This window comes from Netta rufina, assembly GCF_964035555.1.
Source record: "Netta rufina genome assembly, chromosome: 3".
Classification (NCBI taxonomy): Eukaryota; Metazoa; Chordata; class Aves; order Anseriformes; family Anatidae; genus Netta; species Netta rufina.
In genome coordinates this window covers 83,140,835-83,165,128 of record NC_140125.1, presented here as the reverse complement: position 1 = coordinate 83,165,128, position 24,294 = coordinate 83,140,835, and the positions used below count along the sequence as shown (strand labels likewise).

Here is a 24,294-nt window from a genome sequence, read left to right as displayed (position 1 = left end):
GTGGGGCTTTGGCAGAATGTGCAGTGAAATTTGCCATGTCTCTGTCCTGGCGGCTCCCTCCAGTAGGCTCGATGCCGGAAAAAATTAGCCCTGCCTGGCCCGATCCCCCGCTCCGCTGCAGAACGCGTCTGCCCCGGAGCCGATCGCCTCGGCAAATGGCGGTCCTCTTTAATATCTTCATCGATGATCTGGACGAGGGCACCGAGTGCACCCTCAGTAAGTTCGCAGATGACACCAAGTTAGGTGCGTGTGTCGATCTGCTTGAGGGTAGGAAAGCTCTGCAGGAGGATCTGGATAGGCTGCACCGATGGGCTGAGGTCAACTGCATGAAGTTCAACAAGGCCAAGTGCCGGGTCCTGCACCTGGGGCGCAATAACCCCAAGCAGAGCTACAGACTGGGAGAGGAATGGTTGGAGAGCTGCCAGGCGGAGAAGGACCTGGGAGTGATGGTGGATAGTCAGCTGAATATGGGCCAGCAGTGTGCTCAGGTGGCCAAGAAGGCCAACGGCATCCTGGCTTGTATCAGGAACAGCGTGACCAGCAGGGCGAGGGAGGTGATCATCCCCCTGTACTCAGCTCTGGTGAGGCCGCACCTCGAGTACTGTGTTCAGTTTTGGGCCCCTCGCTACAAGAAGGACATCGAGGTGCTTGAGCGGGTGCAGAGAAGGGCGACGAAGCTGGTGAGGGGCCTGGAGAACAAGTCCTACGAGGAGCGGCTGAGGGAGCTGGGCTTGTTCAGCCTGGAGAAGAGGAGGCTCAGGGGTGACCTTATCGCTCTTTTTAGGTACCTCAAGGGAGGCTGTAGTGAGGTGGGGGTTGGCCTGTTCTCCCACGTGCCTGGTGACAGGACGAGGGGGAATGGGCTTAAGTTGAGCCAGGGGAGTTTTAGGTTAGATGTTAGGAAGAACTTCTTCACTGAAAGGGTTGTTAGACATTGGAACAGGCTGCCCAGGGAAGTGGTGGAGTCACCATCCCTGGAAGTCTTCAAAAGACGTTTAGATGTAGAGCTTAGGGATATGGTTTAGTGGAGGGCTGTTAGCGTTAGGTTGGAGGTTGGACTCGATGACCTTGAGGTCTCTTCCAACCTAGAAATTCTGTGTTGTGCTGTACCCTATAGCATCAAAGCGCTGCCAGGAGGATGGATGGGTTTGTTCTGTAGCTTGCCAAGGATCCTCAGTGGCTGAGTGCTCTTCACTTAGATTTTTTTTGAACTTAGTGGCAGACCACTTCTAGATTTAGCTGCATGTCCTGACTGAAAATGTTAATGCTGGAAGTTAGAGCTTTTTTATCCTTTTTTTTTTTTTTTTTTTTAACTGCAAGGAGTAATGTATTGTACAGGTGTTTTGCATGCACAAAAAGAGGCAGGATTCAACGATTTACTGTATGTGAAGTATTACTTTTCTTCAGCAATTATCAGATGAAAATTCCTACAGAGTTCAAGGATTTATGATAGTCTGAACGACTTCCTGTCTAATCTTTGCTAAAATAGGAATTTTTATGAAATCTCATGTAGGAGGGTATTTCCTGTGTAACCATGGGCTGGATGAGACAGCACTATAATATACATACGTGTGTGTGCAAACACACGTTTTAATTAAAAAGTGCGTGCACATTTCTGTTGTGTATGTATCTTACAGAAATCTTCAGTCTGTTGGCATCTACTCATACATGAAGTTGATTTTTGGATTAGCAAAGTCTGGTTCGCTTAGTACTATGTCATAGCCACTATTGATACTGCTCGCATGATTTCCTTAACTTGATTGTGTAGGTAGGGCTTGTTAAGTGCACGCACGTGTACCTGTCCGGCTTGCTCTTTGTCACCTTCTGACAGTTACATAGCCTTACAGCTCCAAGCCTTACTGTAGCTTCAGCTTTTCCAAACAACTCCTACATTTCCAATGACAGCTATGCTTTCGGTGTCTCAATGAATAGCTGTGCTGCTTGGATTGGATAACCTGTGTCCTGTGAGTTACTATGGAGATACCAAGATGACACTTTCTTCCATTAGCACATGATTTGAAGGATATAGTAACAATAATTGTAACTGTAATTTGATGTTAAAACTTGAAGTTGTAATTAGCCTACTGTCTGTGTAAGCATGTGTTGAACAGTAGGACTGTGGCTTAAAGGCCTTCCTTTATTTCTACTGTGAGAATGACATGAAAGACTGAGAGACTTCTAGATTCAGCCTGTGGATGATGGGAGTAAAGCAACTTGCTTGTGAACAAACTTTCCAGCAGCTCTGTAATGGATCTCTCGTGGCTGATGCATGTGACTGTTGCTCATAAATTGACCATGCCTGAGTGCACTGATGATAAAATAAATGAGTGGATTATTTTTTCACAATAGCCTATTATGACTGACAGTGATTAAATTATGAAAGATTGCAGAACACATTCTTTGAGTGGCTACAAATAAAGTTGTCTGTTCAAAGCAGCAGAGAAAGTACATTGTGTTTTTGTGTTCCTATTCTGAAAGTAAAACGATGCATGCAGGAGATGCTGAGCAGTAGTGACAGCAGTGGAAGTTGACAGAGGGCTGGTTTCAGTTTTGGTGAGAGTAAGGATGTTTAAATTGTTACCTCTTGGAGTTTGAATAAGTTCCTGGGTCATCAATTATTTAAGTAAGCACATCACCTGTTTCAAGATCTTTGCAAGTGCCATTGTAAGGTGAGTTTGTTTTTTCATCTTCTTCTTGGAAAATGGCCCAAAATCTCAATCATGTGTTGCATGGAAAAACATTCTATTTCTGGACTGAGTATATTACACAAATTTACACTCATTTGTTTTTGTATCAGAATTTCTCAAGTTGTTTACAACTTCTTCCCACTGTTGGTGCTGTACAGTGTTACTGTATGGTTTGTGGGGAGGGGAGGACATGTGGAGAGGAGGATTGCTCATCCAGTGCTCTGGGAACTCTGAGCTAAGGTGTTATTTTGTGCAATAGAACTTGTATTTTAGTTTGGTTACAACATATGATCTACTCAATACTTCTTCTGTGGTGGTAGCTAGTAGAAAACTAACTCTTCTTGACTGATAGGTTACTAGAGGCTTTTTTTTTTTTTTAACTACAGAATATGACAATTCTTTGTTTAACGACCACAGTTTTTACAGTAACCTATACTGTTCTTTAACAGCTAATGCTTTGTCAATAAATAAAGTTGGACTTGCCAGTAAAACTTCTCTACAGATCTTGACTGGTGAAGTCAAATAATGAATGGTTCTGAAGAACCTGACCACACTGTAATTTTGTTACATAAGCAGCAAAATGTGAACTCTTGCAAAATGTCTGCATATACTCCTTCTGTGAATGCTGCTAGCCAAAGGTTAGCCTGGTCCACCTAGTAAGTATCTCTCGGCATAATATTCAGTATTGCCATATGTAATCATCTTTGTGGTTTCCTACAGCAGACGCATGACAGCTACCATTTATTCTTTACCTCTAGATTTTTATTCTTGTTTGTCCTGTTTCATAAGTTCCATGGCAAAAGGAGTTCTGCAAAAAGTAGAGAAATACTGTACTCTGTTACTACTGAGTATCGTATGAGCTAGGGAGTAGATGTTTAGTTGGTTGATACAGTGCACCTAGAGTATCATTGCTGGTACAGATATGACTTAAGTTGTCTTCTCAATAAGCATTTGTAAATGCCTGTCTGTCTTTTGCATGTGTTTTTCTTCTACCACGTCTGCTTTTTTAACCTAGGAAGTGGAGAGAGGTGTCTTGTACAGACTGATACCAGATGTCTCTTCTAAAATGATTTTTTCTAATGTATAGCTCTATGCTAAATTCAGATTTGTCCAAATTAAGCGGCTCACGAAAGTATACAATACAAAACAATACTGCTGGTTGCTACGTGGGGTCTGGCACAGCATGCTGTGTGCTGGCTTCTGAGTGCCAGCCTTTGTCCCCTGGTGAGAGTTGGCCTTTCAATTCCTGTAGCAAAAACGAAGCAAGAGGTGGGCTGTGTGTACATTGCTACCCTTCCCATTTGTCAAATTCCTTAAAAGTAGTACATGTGGTGTTCTGTGTTTTTTTTTTTTTCTTTTTTTTACCTTGTTCTCCAGCAAAGTGCTGGAGCAGAGCTCTATGTGTGGAGGGACTGCCAGCATTGTGAAGGGCTGAGTTGGAGTCAGTATCTCAAGATACTGCAATAGGTAACATAAACACAGGAAGGGTGTAGTAAGGAGAAAGGAAGATTCACCTTGACTAATACCTCATTGTCTAAAATGTTTAATGTTACTGATCTGATGGTCTTGAAATACATTTGGATACAGCTGTTGGGAAGGTTTATATTGTATTGTGCATCCCTAGTAAATAGGGAACATATAGTGGCCTGCACTGTGCAGAGCACTAGAACAGCTAGGTTGGTTCTTCTAGCTGTAACTGTGAGTTGGGGAAAAAAAAAGGGAGTAGGGGAGAAACCTTGATGGGTGTTGCAAGTTGAGAAAAAACCAGCTCGTAACAAAGGGTTGTTTGGTAGTATTCAAAGTGAGTTCGTCCTATACAAAGGGAGTTGCTTGTTAATGAAGTTCATGGGCAAGGTGGAACTACCTTACACTCTTTGAAATATTCATGGACAAAACCATTCCTGTTTTACTTATGTGGTATTCAGCTACAGACTTGCTATGAAAAGTTTCTTTAGAGGGCATAATATTCTGAAATAGCAAAATCCAATGAGTTTTTGCATGCAGGGCATGAACTAGGAAATAAGAGTAAAAAGTTGTTGAAACTGTGCCCTGCTCACTGAGACAGTTTCAGAACTGAGAATCTGGTTTAGTTGGTCATAATTTTTTCTTACATACTTAGTACATCAAGAGTATGTACATGACTTAAGTATGAGAAGTAATTCCTGTATTTAAGGAAAAAAAAAAACCTATGTTGCTGCTAAGTTTGTTACATTTATCCAAGCTATGAATAGCGTAATATGAACAGTGCAATGTATACTAGAGCCCTGTTCTGTTAAAAGTTTGGGTTAGAATGAGATTTGATAAATTCTGATCCCTATAGGACACATTACTGTATGAGTTCTGGTGTGTGTAATTTGCGATTGGTGATACCTAGGATAAAGCTGGGGAGGGTGTGTTATGTATATATAGTGGGGCTCTGCTCGTTCGTGCTGGAAGCAAATCTGTTGGCTCACTAATGGCATGTTCTACTTAAATCTTGAGTAAAAATATTCTTTCTTCCTAGAGTTAGTCTTACTGCCTGTTTGCCGATTGCATGTTTGTAATTTCACAAAGTTAAGGATCACAGTTGTGTAAGGGGAAAAATATTTGTCAGAGAACCTCTTTCCAGTGGCCATGTCTACACTATTTTTGGATGTTTTTAGAATGTGCTTTTCCATAGTCCAAAACTGCAGCTGCTATCGATGTTATTTCAGCCAATTCACCTAGCTACAAAAATACTGCAACTTAAGCTACCCGCTTCAAAATGTAACTTTGATATCATTCTGATAGTTTTTCCTCTTACCTGCTATCTTCTGAAGTATTTTGGATGTATACAGAGGAATATTTGCTGCTTTGAGATGTTGGAGAAGGGCTATGAGAACATTTTTTAAAGAAAATATTTTAAAGAAATCTTTTGATAAGAAATACTTGATTTTAAGTTATTTTCAGCAATAGCATTATTTGAGATATGTTTAGAGCAATGAAGTATGTCAAGAATTGCTACTGTTCATTAGGTACTAATCCACATATGAGTTAAGTTGTGTGTTCCAAGAAGCATTGTGGATTATGATACAGAATCTTCTGCCGTAAGCTGTTCAGAGTTGGGTTTGGGAACTAAATACTTGTGAAGTATTGATGTGAATATCAGATATTTGGGCACAAAACTTAAATTCAGAAGTGATAGCTCAAAATTCTGTTGGTATATCTGTACTAGTAAAACAAATCCCATGTCAAGCTTTCACTAATCCTGGTAGAAACTATAATGCTACATCTTCTTACCCTTCCAAATACTGTGACCTTCTGTTGGGGCAATGCCAAAGCAGTAGAGAACCAATGGAATTGCCTGATGGATGTGCAAGAGACTAGGCAGTAGAAGGGAAAAGAACTTGCTGCTTTGTTCACTGTAAATGACAGTATATTAAAATGCCATGTGTTGACAGTTTAAAAACATACTGAAAAGCAGAGAGAAAACTAAAAGCTGTTACATAATAGTTCTTAAGGATTTTGACCTGTTGAGTTTATCAAAACTAGTTTATCAACAGGAGATTGAGGTGAGAAGATCTAATACATGAGTACTAAACAGGGGAAAAATACTGTGGACCTATGGACCGCCTCCTTCCTGAAAAGGAGCATTGTCCTCAGTCTGGTAAGAAGCTGGGTCTGACACAATTAAGAAACAATGACCAACTTTTTAATTTAGTGAGGACTGTTACTTCTGAAATCAGATTTGAGGATAGTGATATATTCTCAGCACATCATGTCTGTAATCAAAATAGGTATATTTCAAAAATTTTATCTCAGTGATGTGGTATTCTATACTGTGCTTTGAAAAACAAATTTCAACTTTCAAATTTCAATCTAAATAGCATGATGCATAATAACAAGTGATGTTCAATAAGTCATTTTTCTTTAAGGGAAATAAAGCATCCAAAATTAAGGTATACAATAATCTCAGTATGCATGAAAAACTTTTTGATTATCACAAAAGAAATAGCAAATGCAATATTAATGTTGCATTGTACTGAAATGAATCTATTTTATCTACTGAACAAAAGGAAGTTCATGATTTTTCTCAAGAAGCATCAAACATTTATATGCAGGCATATATATATGTTTGATAGAACTCTATTGCCAACTGACTGAAATCAGGGAACAGATATTTATATATTTTTAATAGTCTTACCTCTCAACCAGCCTGTGTGCTTGGTCAGTCCTGAGGAATAATGCCCTTCCATAGAATGTGCTGGCTGTAAAGATACCAAGTCTTTTGTCTCCCTTATTGATGAATGTGCTCAATGAATACAGGCTGCAGGGCAAGCAGCTTAAAAGTAAGGTGTGTAATGTATTGTAATACCTTTTGTAGTTCTTTAAGTTAAGAAACACCGCAATAAATTCTGTTTCAGTCAATAAAGTAGTCTTGTTCTATTTAGAACATAAAGTTGGCTTCCAACCTTGAGGCTCTTGTTGCTTTGCTATGCATTGAACTCCAGGTTTTGGTGCTTATCCTTATCAAGGCATGGGAGGGATGGTGGGGAGAAAAGTATTCATGAAAGATCAGACAGAATACTTCGGAAGGGTCCCAGACTTCTTAAATGACAACCTTGAACGTTTTTAGAAAGTGGCAAGTGGCTTTATGGAATTTTATGGTCATTTCATTAATAAGCTTGGAGATTATAATTTAAAACTAGCTGTCAGATCTGTTTGAGGGTCTGCCACTAAAGCAAACTAAAAGAGTTTAAAAAACAGTGATAGCTATTTCTTTACAAAATTACTTTTTTTTTTTTCCTAAACAGCACGTGTAAATATTAGCCTTTTTCCCATCAACTTAGTTTTTAAATATTAAGAAGCTTCTCTTGGATCAGTGTCAACAAAGCACTCAAAACTAGAGGAAGAAAAACTTGTTCCAGCACAGCTTCTTAAAATTTGTTTGCATTCCTCTTATTCTTGCTGAGTTTCCTGGAGGGATTAAACACTAAGATGTGGAAATATTACAGCTTCCAAGAGACTTCAGTATTCTTTTTTTCACAGGCCCATGATACTAGTGAAAAGACAAATGGTATCTCTCCTTTTGCAGTTTTTCTTTTGAGAATTGATTTTTGTTCCTGCCTGGCTTATTTTCTCTTACTGAAGGATATAGTAAGGATTAGACAGAGCCAATTCATAAGATAGAGTCATGGTCAAAAGCGAGAGAGAAAGAATGTGATGATACCACCTCTGTATGAGGTCTGCAAACAAAGTCAGCTCTGAGTGGAGTAATGCAGAATATATATTTTTCCTGAAACTTCTAAAATCACTCTTTGAACTGGAAATATTTTTCCTCAAATAAAGGTAGTCTTCAATTAGTATGAAGATGAGGGATATTCTTTGCCGGGCATGAGCAGATTGCAGCTCTCTGTGTGTCTTATCTTGTAGACAGATTAACATAGCCTGTGCAGCACAGCATGCTGCTTAAAACCTGGCTCAGATTGAGCAGTCATAAAATGGATTGGTGACTTACGCTGGTCATCCCATCTATGACAGTTAAAAGGAGGTCACTGACAACGTCAACAGAGTGTAGAATCCTTTTCTTCTAGATAAGCTTTGTTGTTGCCTTTGGTGTTTGTTTTTTTTTTGGCAGGCAGATTCTTTCAGAAGCATTAAGTCCTTCCATTTTCTTCTCTGCTCATCAGGGGTTGTTCTGGAGGAGATTTCCTATGAAAGTAGCTCTGGTTTTTGCCCATGATCTCTTCAGTTCTGGAGTGTGGAGGTCTTTGTAGAAAATAATATCAATCCATGTATTTTCAGAACAAGAGACGTGGTTGGGAGTTCAGAGCAGAAAAATCTGTTGATTTATACCATTCTCAGATTTGAGTATCTCTGTTTTAAGAGAATTTGTCATTTTCTTCCAATTATTGGGCACATTGAGAAGGCTAACTGGAACATGTCATGATACACAGAAAAGAAAACTGAATTCCCTTTGCTTCAGCCTCCCTGGAAATCTGATAGATTAGCTATACTGGTTTCCAGTTGCTTTGGGTAGAAACAAAATCCCTGTACTAGACAGTAGTATAACTCTGTTTAAAAAAAAAATTAGCTGTGGAAATTCTTTCTGTATTTCTGAAGCTCTGATTCATATTAAGTATTTGGCTGTGATACAAGTTGTGATTAGTTGTACAACTTTCAAGTACTGTATATGGATTTAACTGTGAGTTAGCAAATAAAAGCATTCAGGTAATTTCACAAACAGCTCATTTTGCTTGTTTTCTTATGAATACAATTCAAAAGCAAAATGAAGATTGCATATTGAATCAGCTATTTTCTTATTGTTCAGGTGAGATGATCTAAACTGCTTGGATGAAACCCAGGCTTCTGATATGGTTTGGCATCATGGCTTTTTAGCAAAGTTTATGGAATTAAGAGCAGAAGAATGCTTAATTGATAATTAGGAAGATTCTAAAAAAAGTAAATAAGATTAAGTGAAGGTACAAGAGAGGAGGGAGAAGAAAAGAAGATGAAAGAGGTGTTCATACACAAAACTAAAATGAAGCAAGAAAGATCTGTTTTGCAAATTGTGAAGCCCAGACCTCACAGTTTAAAACAGCCTTGTTTCTATGTTTTGGGAATTTTAGGGAATCTGTTTCCCATTACTTGACTGTGGAATGCTGTGCTCCAACACAATTATTTTCATCATTTCCTTCTAAGCGTCTCTATCATATGGCTATATATATTTATCTTTTTAGGAGGCTCATCTATGCATCTTAGCACAGAGTAACACAAGCTAGTAATAATACTTATTCAGAGTAAATTATATAAATAACTTCTCAAATATCCAAGACTTGGAAATCTTTTTGGATACATTGGCATACTTTACGCTTTATGTCAACTTTGGTATTATATTTTGGTTCCTATAACCTACAGGGAATGAGAAAATATTTTGCCTCTTCAGCAAGTCAACACTGATTTAGAAGTTGCACCCAAGCATGCTATATTTTATATTAGTATATATTAAAAGGAAGACCTTTTTCCTCTGCTTCTCTTTTCCAATAAGCTTATGTTAATCTGCACAATTGTTAGCTTGAGAGTTGCAGTATATTTTATAGATGTATGCAGTCTAAAATCTATTATCCTTTGTCAGAAAAGACAATGCAACATTGTTTTAATTGACTAGGAAACACAGGAAAACTGCATATTAATTTTGCCTCAAGTACTGAATTGTGTAAATGTAGTCATGACGATCAATGAAATTGCAGGGAATCTCTTGATGATGGTAGTACCTCATGAAAGGAATTTGCCAGAACAATTCATTTTTTCACTTGATGTAGCTGAGAATCTGGTTCATTTGTGCGTAACCCAGGTGAATTTCTATTCTAGTGTATTCTAATATATAGTTAAATAATGGTGTCTGTCTCTTAGATGTGAATTTGACCTCCAGTTTCTAGTGATGTCATACAAGCATGAATTAGCTTGGCTTGTTCAACAGGATAATGTTATGTCGTGCCCCTCATGAGAACAAGCTTTTAGGTTGTATAATTGTCATTTCAGTGGAAACTGAGCTGGGAATCCCTCTGCTCCAGGTTAGAACTTCAGAACAGAGTAGTTCACTTGGAAGGGACCTACAAGTTGGACCTAGAGTCCAACTGCCTGACTACTTCAGGGCTAAGCACAAGTTAAAGGATGTTATTGAAGGCATTATCCACATGCCTCTTGAACGCTGACAGACATGGGCTTCAATCACCTCCCTCGGAAGCCTGTCCCAGTGTTTGACCACCCTCATGGTAAGAATAAAGCTACGGTAAAGAATTTTTTCCTTTCTTGTCTGAACCTCGCCTAGTACAGCTTTGTGCCGTTCCCATGCAATGTATCATTGGCACCAGGAGGAAGAGACCAGCACCTCCCTCTCCATGTCACCTCCTGAGAAAATTGCAGAGAGCAATGAGGTAGCCTTTAAGCCTCCTTTTCTCCAAACTAGACAACTGAAATATCCTTAGCCTTTCCTCACAGGTCATGTCTTCCAACCCTGTAATAAGCTTTGTTGTGTCTTCTGGATGCTTTCAGATATCTTGACATTATTGTATTTTGGAGTCCAGAACTGTGGAGACAAGTATTTAAGGTGAGGTGGCATCAACTGCTAAATACAGCGACAGAATTGCCTCTTCTGACCTGTCTGTGCCTGTGCTTAATGTACCCTAAAACACTGTTTGCCCTCTTGGCTGCCAAGGCACACTGCTGGCTCGTGTTGAGCTTGCTGTCAACCAGCACACTCAGGTTGCTTTCTGCTGAGATGTTCACCAGCTGCTTGTCTCTCAGTCATGTGTCTGGCATTACTCTGTCCCAGATACAACACCCAGCAGTTACCTTTGTTGAATTTCGTGCCACTGATGGTTGCCCAATGCTCCAATGCCTTTTGATCCTTCTGCAATGCTTCTTGTCCCTTCAGGGAGTCAACAGCACCTTCCAGTTTAGTGTCATCAGCAAACTTCCTAAAGATGTGTTCCACTCCTGCATCCAGATCATCTATAAAAATGTAGAATGGATCTGGCCCTAAAACTGGGCCCTGGGGAGCACTGTTAGCGACTGCCTGCCAGCCAGATATAGCTCCATTCACTACAACGTTACGAGCTCTGCTGTCAGCCAGTTCATCACCCAGTGTAACGTGTACCGCTTTATATCATGGTTGGACAACTGATCTAGAAGGGGCAGTGAGGGATGATATCAAAGACCTTACTAAAATCCAAAAATGACGTCTGCTGCCTTTCCTTCATCCACCAGGTGGTTGATCTTATCATAGAAGGAGACTGTTTTACTAAGGCAGGACTTCCCTTCATGAACCCATGTTGACTATGCCAAATAATAGCTTTTATTCTTTAATAAATAATACCTTTCAGTATTCCTCGGGGTAATTTTAGTTCCTTGGAAAATGTATGCAGAAGACTGAGATTAAGACAAATAAGTCTGTAGTTCCCTAGGTCTTTTCCCTACCTGTTTTGTAGATGATAACACTGGTAACACTGGCTAGCTTCTAGTCCAGTAGGCACCTCCACAGACTCCTATGACCTTTGATAAATTGTTGTGGGGGTCCAGCTATAATGTCATCTAACTTCAGTACTTTGGGGTGAATCCCATCAGGCCCCGTGGATTTATAAATATTCAGCTGATTGCTTACAATTTTGGTGACCACAAATGAAAAGTCACCATTGCCACAGTTATGGTCCTCCAACAAAAGACTGGGTAACCCAAGATCTGTCATAATGGTAAAAAAAAAAAAAAAAAAAAAAAAGTAAAAATGGCATTAAATGCTGTTTCTGCATCCTTACTTGTTAGGTGACCATCACTAAATATCAGTCCAATGTTTTCCTTAGACCTCTTCTGGCTGTTAACATGCTTAAAGCCTTTTTCTGTTGTTTGACACCATCTCTGTCAGCTCAAGGTGAGCTTTAGGTTTTCTTTTCTCCCTACAAATGCAAACTGCAGCTCTGTGTTCTCCCTGTAAAGCCAGACCTTGCTTATATTTTCTTTGTCTAAGTTCCAAGAGGTATTCCCTGTCCAGCAAAAAGGTTTGTTTCATAACTACTCGTAGTTTCCTTGACTTCCATGTAACCCAGTACTGACATTTTATATATCTAACACAATATTTCTGTATGCCTAGATCTAATAATGTAAACATTCCAAATACTTGTCTCCCCTTTTTCTGTACTGGGTTGGGAAGTATTGCTATCGTGTGAGGAAAACTATACTTCTGTAGACTGTCACCCTTAAATTCTTGGATTGAAGTTACCTCACAGGGAACATCTGGAAGTACTTGATAGGATGTAAGGGAGGAGACCTTGAGACATTTCATTTTGGTTCTACTGCTAGCCTAGTGAATGTCTCATGTATCAGTTTCTCCTCAGCGTGCCCATGTTTCTCTATCTGTAAAATTAATTTTTGCCAAAGTCTTTTTATAGATTAATGAATTTTATAATTACCACAAAATGTTTAGCTAGTGTCTTTAGATATCTATTTTAGATCGGTTTTCAATCTTTGAGCTTTTCAACAAAAAGTAAATGAGAATTCATGACCATATATCAGCTTTTAAAAACAGGAAGAAGGTTGTTCTTTAGGAACTGGAGAGCTGAAGATGCAGTTAAATTATTGAAATGTTACACATCAAATCTTGTTATTGAATGGAATTTAAACACTTATGTCCATATCTATATGCCTTGAAAAAAAAAAGTAAACTAATCAAAATTCTGTCAGCTCAGAGGTTTGGGAGTATAGTAGCCCTATTTTCTTCCAGAAAGTGCTGGTTTTCACTTAATCCATTAGACAATACAAAGCAAGCATTCACTGTTTAAAAACAAATGTCATTACAAGTGTAGTTTAAGGAGCACTCTATTTAAACTTTACACCAGTGGAACAGGTCTTGAGACTTGTCATGAAAATAAGATACCGGGGCGGGGGGGAGGGTAAGTTCGTGATTTCTTTTTGTAAGATTGTATTGCCACTTATGAGGTTGCATAGGAAAGATTTTTAGGCTCCTGAAAACAAATTGTTCTGTGGAAACTCATAAGGGCAGAAATCTTACAAATTCTCTTTTCCTACTCTTTTAGCTGTTCAGTGGCCCTAACTCTTTTTTTGTGCTAATGCAGGTTTTACTAGGCAATTTTTTATATGTGGGGGTGAAATCACCATTGCTATATCCACTGTGGCTGTTCACTCCAGAAGTTGGAGACCTGCACTTGGCGATGTGTTCTGTCCAGTAGTCTCTACAGTGTAATTTCAGCCTTATTTGGTGTCTTCCTCCCCTACCCCCTTTCTGGCCTCACTGAAGTTTTTTGGCTATTACACAAATCATGACCTTTTTTCCTGTTTTGTCTTCAGTGCCTGTTTCCTGTTTTCTTTCCCTCCCCCACCCCATTTTTTACTCTTGGCTCTATCTCCAGTGTTGTCTTAGCTTTGTCTCTTACCATTTACGTATTTTTCCCAATTATTTTTTTGTTGAGAATTGAGAGCTATAATATCACTTCTTCCCTTTGCTGTGTGTTTGTATTCGTAGTTGCTGCTGAATGCATGTTGAGCACTAATTTGTGTCATTCCTACAGTTTCCCAAAAGTCAAATCTATCACAATGTAGTTCCAAAGCTGTGAAAAATGTTTCTCTTATCTTTACATAAGTATAGATGAACATGTTTTCTAAGTGATCAGTTTCTTTTATTTGTTGACAATCGTATGCATCAGACTTCTTAGATGTGTATGTCCCAGACTCATCTGCACCTGAGTTCCCGTTCTTGGTCTTAGACATTGCTCTTTGGGATTTATTGCTCTAGTGGTCTTGATTTGAGAGAATGTGATGTTCTCACGATTTTATGCAAGTGTCTGAGGCTCTTGTCCGTTTTGTTAGCATATACCAATTTTCCATTTCTCATTACTCTATATTTCTCAAGGCATTTTAGAAGTGAATCCATAGTTAAGGAAAGGCTAGATAAGATGCAGGATATCTACAACTGTAAGCTTAAATATGGTCTTGGATGCAGGATAAGCATACCCGTAGAGAATAGCGGTACACTTATATATGCTTTCAAACACTTGTTCTGTCAGCACCTAAACTGTTGAGCCTATAAAGAGGAAAAGAAACCCACAAACCTGTGCCGACTGGGAGTTTCATTCAAACAAGTACGTCTTTTTGGCATGTAGCTCAGAATGTCTTGCTATGTTTTTGTAATAAAACTATTATCTAATAAGTGCTGTCAGCTCGGGTTTGTGTATGCCTACAATTGTTTCTAAGCTTTCAAGTTTTCTTGCTGTATAGAATGTGGACTGAAAATGTGGCCCAAGAAAGCTGAATAAAGCCTCTACTTAATTTGTTCTGAAAGCTTCTTGTAATAGCATGCCATCTGTATCTGTACATGTTCATTAAAAAGCTTTTCTGCAGTGGGTGAGTCTGTTTTGGTAAACTGTACTTTGTGATGTGTATTTATATGGGAATGCCATTGCAAGTCACCAGCTTTTTTTCCTTGTCTGCAGGACAGTTCTGTATACTCCTCCCCATCCTTTCCTTGGTGTTCACAAATGAATTATTCTTTTAAATCTTTATCTGTCTTCTTACCCTAACACTTCAAAAAAAAAAAAAAAAAAAAAAAAGCCACTTTGTTTAAATAGTTGCTCCCTTGAGGCTTTCCTGCATATCCTGTTATCTGTTTTATATTACAATCTTTCATGCTGGGAATGTCCTTCCAAAAAGCACAAAACAGCTAAAGCACTTAGATGACTAACAAAATATGTTAAGTGCTAAAGTCCAGGCTCAAAACCACCCCGATTAGCATAAAGCTCTCTTGCAGTTTTTGTTAGTGTTATTAGACTTATTTCTGAATTTTAGAGCATCATTTTACTTTATGTAGCCCAGAGACATTGCAGTAGTTGAAATATTGTTAATGGTGAAGCAGTTGCCACAAGAAGTGGGAACCTTTTACAAAACTGCTGATATTTTCACTCCGCTAATCAAATACCAGCATTCAGAAGAGCCTATGGGAACGATGAAGTTTTGGCTGCCAATTTTATTTGCTCAGCTAAGAGGTATTTCTCTTTCTTTCCTTCACTGGTTTTTGTTGCTTGGGGTTGGAAACATTATTTTCCCCCAGGAGCAGTAGATACATGCTTTCCTGAAGAGCAGTATTATCTGTATTTTCAATACTTTGTTATATACTGCAGTCAATACAAGCATCTAAGAGAAAGCTTGCAGTGTCCCACTTTAAATGTATCATTTTAGGTGCATTATAGCTGTTCAGGGAAAAAGAACGCTGAGCAGATCAGCCCTGATCTTTCAAGAGAATAACTGTTCCAGGAGCAGCTAGCTTGTGCTAGCTGCAAAATAGAAATCAAAATGTCAGCACAAGACATCTTGGATGGCTTAACTTTGAGGTTTGATGAAGATAGGATAGCTGGGGAGGGGATATGGGAACAGCATTTACTCAGTGCAGCAGCGATTGTGAATCATTTTAAACTATCCTGTTTGTCTTTATTTTTGATTTGCTATACTATTGATAGGCTAGGTTTATTTCCTTGGATGTGTGTCAATATCTCTGAAGGTCTGTCGAGAGTTAAATCACATATTGGCAACAGCATAGCCAGCAGAGAGCTGCAGCTTACCTGTGGAGATCTAGGATTATTTCACTGTATAGTTTGAGGCTTTGTACTTATTTGGAGTTTGGATTAAGATTGCTTAAGGTTAATTGCCAGGGATGCCAAGTGTAAAACAAGTATTTGAAACTGGCTACTTCCTTCCTATTGGTAGGAAATGGTGGTAGTATCAGTTTTGTATTTCAATTTGCATCCTGATTTGGGGGGGAAAATTAGATAATTTTACACTATTTAAAATCATTTATAATTTTAATGTCACTTTTCCAAGTTCTTATTTCCCTCAGTTTAACAATACCGATAGAGGTTTACACATTTCTGGCTTGCCAAAGAGAGCTGTTATTTCTATAGTGCACATATTTGACAACAGAAAAAATCTTGAAGCGTATGTTAAAGCTGAAATATAGAACTGATGCTGCTACCTCAGAAAAGGCCCTTCTGTGGTGATGCTTACACCCTGAAGCTTTGTAAATGCTTGTTCGTTGAACTTGGGTCTTGTACATGGCAGAGCAGACTGCCTTAATGTGTTCTTGGTTGGTTTCTGCCATTGCTTATAAGCTGAATAACCAGAAATAAAAAGCTAACAAGCATTTTTAACATGATCTCAGTAACGTCTGCATCTTTGATGCTCAACCTTGACATATTGGTGAAATAAAGACAATGGCTGTATCTGTTTATGAAAGTTGTGCACAAATGTTCTGCTTGTAAGGTCTGTCAGTAGCATTAAACCAAAAGCACAGGTTGGTCACTTGTCAATTCTTTTTCCTGAGCTTGAATTCTGGTATTATGGCTATTTCCCTTTTTTCTGTGCTTTTATATGTTTCCTCAACATGTGAGACAGTAATAATTCTCTATATGACTTCCACTAAAGAGGAAATAGATACTTGTCAAAACAATTGTGCATGTCTGGGATTCCAGCATCCAGAAGCTTTATTATTCTGGGGCCTCTCAGTTTGCTGGGGGGTGGGAGGGGAAGTCTTGGGTCCTAGTACATCATTTTTCAACCTGAGTTGGCAAGTGCTTTGATCAACTATGTTATTGTGAGTGCCCTGAAAGCATACTTTATGCAAGAGTAGGCTTAATGTCACACGTATAAAATGAAACTGTTTTTAATCTTGCTGATTCATTGCAAATGCAAAGAATAAAAGTTGAAAATTAAAAATTTGTCATGGCATCTAGAGAGAAATCATCTCTAAATCAGAACAAGCTAGAATAATTTACAGAACCTAAATGGATTTTTTTTCAATTTTCTTTAATCAGAATTGGGAAAAGTGAAATATTGCCCGTGCTTCAGTGGAATTGTGGCACTGTCACAGAAACAAAGCCCTTTGGTACGGGATGGGGTTGAAGGAAGGATATGGAGCCAGCAGAGAAAGCATTGCTCAGAACAAATGATCACTTACTACTGTCTTTAATCTTTAAAATTGTGGTTCCCATGAGGGGTTAATGTGAACAGTCAAAAACCACTGTAAACTTGCAACTTTGATTTCTAAGATAGGGAGAGATTTTTTTCTCAAACTGTTGCTTTTAGTTTGTTGGACAGACAACAGGAAAACAGAGCTGTCTCTTGACCCATGTGCGTTTTCTGGCTGCTGGAATGAAAAGATTTGGAACTAAATCCTGGTTTTCCACTGAACGTGCCCTTCTCTAGCAGTGTCAGGGCTTGGGTGGGGTCACTCTTGTTCAATAAAGCTTTTCAAAAGTGTTGGATTCTCATCAGCTTGCAACTTTTTTTTTTTCAGCACTGGGGAACAGCACAAAGCTAACTTGATAAGCAGACTGTATATGTGTGTATGTACTCTGGCAGAGAGATTGCTTGATTTGAATTAAGTTGCTTTCTGAGACTTCTTAGACTTGATACATCAAAATGTCTGTAGATTGTAACGGCAGAATTGATAGACTCCTGTTGTCTCTGCATGGGAAATGGATAACATCAGCATAGGTGAAAGGTTGTATATTTGCTTAAATTTAATCCCAAAGATGTTCTGATGTTGGCTTCAGAACTTGGCTTTGTGTAGCACTTGGAATGTAGTTATGTTCTGGTTTTATTGAAAACTTTCCTGTTGTTATGAGCTTTGCATATTGTATGGATGCTGTGACACAAATGATGCAGTCTTCAAAGATTTTTATTCCATTTGGGAAGCAACACTTTTCTAAATGTTTTATTATATGTTTTTAGGGCACTAGGTGCTGTCAGTGGACAAATTTTATCAAAATAGTGCTTAAAGAATTTTCATTTGCGTGTTCCATAGTAGCATCTTTCCCTTCTGAGGAGTTATACCCCTTAAACCAAATTATCCTTTAAAATGAATGCTATTAAGATGTATGTGTATTGCAGTAAACGACTTATCCACTAGAAAAAAATGATGTTCTGCAAAAGGTTCCTTATGAAAAGCTAGGAGCACTTAAATGGTAGGGAACAGATATGTACTGTTGAGTTGCTTTAACTGGAAAAAAGATACTGAAGAAGTCATAAAAACAGTTGGGTTGGAAGGGACCTTAAAGACCATCTAGTTCCACCCCCCTGCCATGGGCAGGGACACCTCCCACCAGACCAGGTTGCCCAGGGCCCCATCCTGCCTGGCCTTGAACACCTCCAGGGATGGGGCAACCCGTGCCAGTGCCTCACCACCCTCCGAGTGAAGGATTTCCTCAGTCATATTCACTGATTCCCTCTTGACTTTACGAAGAGGATTTGAAGTAGCTTTAAGTTGTTTCCTAGAAATTTGTCAACATAAGTTTTATTGTGAAAGTCTATCTAGACTGCAGGTACTCACTGTTCAGTTTTTGGCAGAGGTAACTTTCTCTGTCGCATTTCACTTATTATCTATATCTTTGTTTTTGTCTTCAGAATAACTCTAATACCATATTTATATCATAGATTCAGAAGTATTTCTTAAGGTCACATCTTCTGTAAGGAGTAATCAGTTTTTTTCTTGGTATTTTGTGTGTTGCAAGAAATGATAACACGCTTGGAATATTTTTCTCATGCTACAAATCTTAGTTCTACAGGCTTAATGTTTATGTTGGGATAAAAAATGTTTTCCTGGCAATACACATAGGCTACTATATTTAGAAGCATTGTATGCTTGCAGATACTCAGCTGTGTGGTGGCGTAGATGTGAACGTGAAGGCTAACAAAAATACCTGGTCTTTCGAATAGTGACTTTGCTTATGATGATCATTCCCGTTAACTCTGGGGCTGCTAGCCATCATGCATGTGCCAGGATGTCTTTGGAGACTGGCTTTTATAGATCTAATAACCTTGGGAAGGTGCTGGTTTGTGCCTTTTCTGATCTTGAAGATGAGTGTGGAGGCTATATGTATGTAATTAGACACACATGCTCACGTGTCCTTAGATATATGATAATTTTTTAGTATCACAGAGTAGTAATTCAGTGTCTGGTCCTGAAGTCATATATATTTTTAATAAATCATGTTAACACTTGTGGGAAAACATACATTTACATGTACTTGCTGTAACTTGAACTATGCTTCACACTGAAATATTGTTGCTGTTTTCAGTTTGGTCTTTGAATTGTGCTGGGGATTTTTAGAACTATTATGGCACCATCTGCTGACCAATGTCAAGACTGGCAATGACAGTTTGCTCACCTGGCTGCTACACTGAATATCCACTGCCGGTGAGGAATTCAGAGGCAGTTTGTGCAGAATCATAAGAAAGGGCAATTTTTAGCTGTCTCGTGTTTGGGATAAATATTTTTTATCAGGAAATACTATTGCAAAGGGCGGATGATAACACAGCTTTATTTGTCCTGTCATCTGGACTATTGCAGATGGCTTTTCAGAATAGCTATGAAGCTTTAAAAGAAATCTTTTTTTTTTTTGTCTAAATGCAGTAAAGGATTGTTCTTGTTACTCTGCCCTTTAGTACTTTATCTTCTGAGTTTGCAGAGAAGAGATTTGACAGCATTAGATCAGTTTAGGCTCCAGCTCTGGTGGTCTTGTCATAACATGGGAAACTGCTTGACTCTGACTTGATTGTTGCTTAAGTTTAAAAAGATTTAAGTTTAATAAAAAAAAAAAAAAAGGAAGAAAACTTGTGTTCTCTGGTAGTCAATTCACTTCTTGAAGTTCAAGAACTTCTTCAATCTTAAATTACGTACATGGATTAACACAATGACCAACAAGTGCAAAATCTGCTGAGACTTCTCCTTTTACAGATGTCAGTAAGCCTGCCACTGGAGTGTCTGCCTACGGTTTCTTCTCTGTTTCTCACTCTTGCTGCAGGATTCTTACGCTCATTCAAGTTTGTCATTTCGAAATCAAGTCTTGTGAATGGTTTAATGCCACCTTGCAATATGAAGAAGGGGAGATGAGGACAAATTATTTGTCCTGCTGTAGATGTTTAGAGGGCCTAAGAAATTAAGAAGGGGAGAAAATACTTGATGTGATTGTTCTGTTTAGTAGGAGCAAACCTGAGTTTATGATGCCTTCTTGGAGACAGGAGAGCAAGAAAAGATAAAAATTAAAGCTTCAGACCTGTCAGTTTTAAGCCTAAATGAGTTTGTTTTTGTCTATCTTCTGAGAGAAATGTTGCTTGCTTCTGTTTTGTTTTTCTGATACATTACTAGCTGTTACATTGCAGGGCTGGATGAGACTTATAGAAACCCTTTTTAGCTACTTTCTTAGAGATGCATGGGGAAAAAAAAAGTCATCTGTAACAATGAAACCTCTAATTTGATTTTACTAAGCAGAGTGGATCATTCTGGGATTATTCTTTGATCAGCAGATGCTTGGACTTTTTCTCTCAGGAAAATTAATCTGTATTAGTCATTTTGATTTGGAAAATAAGCTTGTATGGTATTTTATTGAGATTGATACCTGCCACTAGGAAAGAACAGCAACAGTTGAGTTCTCTGTAAGATCTGAGGACATAAGCAAAATGCAACACGGCTAGTAGCAACTTCCAAACTGGCATACTAATACATGGTTTTAAATAGCAAATTCTCAACAGCTAGTCAAATGGAAACCTCCCTTTCAGAGGCTTATTAACTCTGAGAAATAGTATAATACATAAATGTTAAAACTTTAATGCTGTTTATGAAGAATGTTAGATAAAACACGAAGGACTTTTGAAGGAAATGGCTACATAACTAATATTTAAGCTTTAATTATATTCAGAAATTGCCAATGCAGCAGTAGATACACTACCTTTTAATTTCCTTATTACTGAATGCTTTTGTTTGTTACTTTAATAGCCTTCACTATCTAAAACAAGGAAACACCTACCACGTGTAGCTAGACTTTTGGTCTTGAGATGCTTGCTTAGTATGAATTTGCCTATAGATATTTCAAGGCTCCTGTGTCTTCTAAGATAATCATCAAGTTTGCTTCCTTTAGCTGAATGTTGTCCATCCACTTTTGCCAGAAGGGCTTCTCTTGTGTGTTTGGGTATCTGTTTCAGGCATCTAGTACCTTCTGTATCTCTTTTTTTCCTGTATTTGGGAATGGTCTAGATTAAGTGGTATTATTTCTGACTACTCATGAATGTGCTTTGGAAGTTTGGAGGTAATTTGTTTTCATACCTTCTTGTGATCTCTACTGGTTTCTAATCAACTTCAAGTGCAGTTTAAGCTGTCACCTCCTGACTAATGGCAGGGACTGATAGCAGTTGATTTTAATGCAGAGATTTCAAGTTATGAAGTTGATTGTAACTAATCTGCTAATCTCAAGGCCAAACAAGTATACCATTAATTTAAAAAGAATTGTTTGAAGAAAGTTGTAAATAATCAGTGACTTCTGATAGAATCCAGCAACTTTAAACTTTTATTGTTGGACCCTTGGGGCTTATTTTTGCTGGTCCACTTCAATAAATTTGAAAGTGTAATGTGATTACTTTCTCTAAGTATCAAAGCAGCAAAATCTAGTGATACACATTAGTGTGGTTGGGGGGATATGAAAAATCAGCTAGAATTAACTAACAATCAACAAATAACGTTGCTATTAAAGATTACTAGTTCATGTCTAATTATAGTATTAATTGTTTTTAATTTGATCCCTTGTTGAGCATTACTACAAATTACTGCAAATAATATAAGAATCAGTAAAAAGGGGTGATGCTACATAACTATTTTTCTTGATGCCTTTTTTTTTTTTTAGCATAAGCTGTGACAATGACAACTGAAGTTGGCTCAGAAACTGAAGTAAAGAAAGATCCTGAGCAGGTGGGACCAGACAAAGCCAAGGACAAGCCTGAAGAAGCATCAGAGACTGTAGAAAATGAGAAGTCTGGGAAAACGTCCTCTGAAGAAGCTCAAGATTCTTCCTCTGTCCCAGCACCAGCTAGCCATAGTAGCCCAAGTAGCCAGAAGAAGGAAAAAGATTCATCTGAAAGCAAGGGTATTTCTCGCTTCCTTCCTCCCTGGCTTAAGAAACAAAAATCCTATACGCTGGCAGAGCCCAAAGATGAGGCCAAGAAAAGAGCAGCAGGGGAAGAACAAGTAGTTGAAGAAAGTGAATGCCATCCACCAGAGGGGATGGCTCAGCCAAAAAGGATTTTAGAAGTTGTGGCTGAGAATAATGCTAAAGCAGATGACAAAGAAGAAAAACACTCTGTTAGTAGTGCTGAAACACAGGTATGTGTGAGGCTACTGATCGCTTTGGAGCGATTCCAAGGGGACTTGGTTGATTTGTGTAATTCATGTAAGGCTTTGTTGGCATCATCATGGAAAGATAGCAGTTATTATCTGGCATTTTGTGCAATTGGATTGATACAGTTATGAGTAATGTAGCTGACTTAAATAGTTCCTGCTCTGTGGCACTATTTATTTATTTATTTTTGACTAAAGTTGTTTCAGCTGTGACTTGAGTGTAACCTTATCATTTGGCGTAGTCAAAAGGGATAGCGAACTGTGCTATTGAGGTAGAAATGAGCAGGGATAAGAGGAGAAGCTTCTTAACCAGCTTTGCCTCTGAAGCCATTGTATTGCACAAATACCTCCTTAGGGACTTAGTCTGTTTGTTATCTGTTGTAGAGTCCTTAGATGTTAAATTCTGTGTTATAATTTTGTTGTGGTTCCGCTTGAGTGGAAGCCAACTTTGTAACTATGATTGTAGCTACTGCTCTTACTGATTTGCTCTGGAGATTGATGCTGAGTTCCAAAGCAAATGTCACATTCTGCAGTGCTCTCAAGTCTCGCTCTTTTTTTTTCTGATGTGCAAAGTTGCACATCAGGTCTTAAAACTCAAGCCTCGTGTTCTAGGGCCACAACGATGATTAAGGGCATGGAGAATCATCTCATAGGAGGAGATGTTGAGAGAGCTGGCACACTCCAGCCTGGAGAAGAGGAGAGTCTGGGGGAATCTTATCAATGTGTATAAATACGTGAAGGGAGGGAATGAAAAAGGAGGAGTCAGACTCTTCTCATTGGCATGCAGTGAAATGACAAATAGTCATGACGAAAAGGCAGTGGGGACAAATAAAGAACTCCAATTTGGCGCACGCATCTTTTTTTCTCCAATATCTGGTCTGCAATGGAAGATCTTAATGTTTACCTTACAGAGGTAAGCATTAATCTTAACCTTACAGAGGTTATTGTACTTCAATTATGTGCATAAATTACATCGAAACTTAATGTCTTTTTTAGTGGCTTATAAAAGAAATGAACAGGGTAAAAACATCTAAATGCGGGACTTTGAGTTATTTAACAGAATTGTTTGACTGTGTTTTATATAGCCTGCCAAAGAAGATGGTAAAGAAACAGAAGTAGAAAAGGTTGCAGAGGAAAAGGAAGAAAAACAAGAAAAAGAAAAAAGGGAGACAAAAGAAGTGCAGACAGCTGAAGTTATTTCCCAAAAATCTCCCAAGAAAATTAAAACTGTGCAGAGTAAAGTGGTTCTCTTGGATGGCACGGAATACACCTGCGATCTAGAGGTAAGGCATCAATTCTTTATGTACAACCTTAATAGAGAAGAAAAAACCTTTCATTGCATTGACAGTTTAACAAGTACGTTATTGTATATCTAATGAGCTGATTACAAAGTTACATTCCCATTACTGTCATTAAGGCTCAGATAACTCTTCATTTTAAAATTCCATCTCTAAGTATATAACCTTAAAAATGCACTGTGAGGTACACAAAGATAAAATGCAATAAAGAAAACTGTTCAAAGGTGCTTTCTCTTGCAGCTTAAACCTTTTTTTCCTGCAAAAGATAAAGGTAGTGTCACATATATTAATACAAGTTGTCTTGAGATAATTAACTTCATTTAAAAATAATCTCAGCTGGAGATGCACACTTTTAAGTTTGCTTCAAAACAAAATTCTGTTACAGTTACAAAATCCATGTTACAAAAATACAATTAATATTTTTCCTCAAAATTTCATCAAATCTACCATTCATTTTTGGTGTGCTGGTGCTCATGACTAAGTCTTAATGAAGTTCTTTTTTTTTCCAGCTTATTCCTTAACTTTTTACTTACAGAGTAGCGAATGAATTATAGGTACTGTTGATGAATTATTAGGTGTCAGTTTCAAACAAAGATTCACATTTTACATGTAACATGGATTCTGG

General features: G+C 38.3%; 1 protein-coding gene across 4 annotated transcripts in view; it reads left to right on the top strand.

Moving 5' to 3' along the window:
• The window catches only part of EPB41L2 (erythrocyte membrane protein band 4.1 like 2), a 112,064-nt gene that overhangs the window by 24,055 nt on the left and 63,715 nt on the right, over positions 1-24,294 (top strand). For all 4 annotated transcript variants that reach the window (XM_084284679.1, XM_084284681.1, XM_084284680.1 and 1 more), the window contains 2 exons: positions 21,881-22,356; positions 23,457-23,654. In XM_084284679.1, the coding sequence (XP_084140805.1) occupies positions 21,895-22,356; positions 23,457-23,654 (660 nt within the window). In that variant the 5' untranslated portion in view covers positions 21,881-21,894. The remainder of the gene's footprint in view (positions 1-21,880; positions 22,357-23,456; positions 23,655-24,294) is intronic.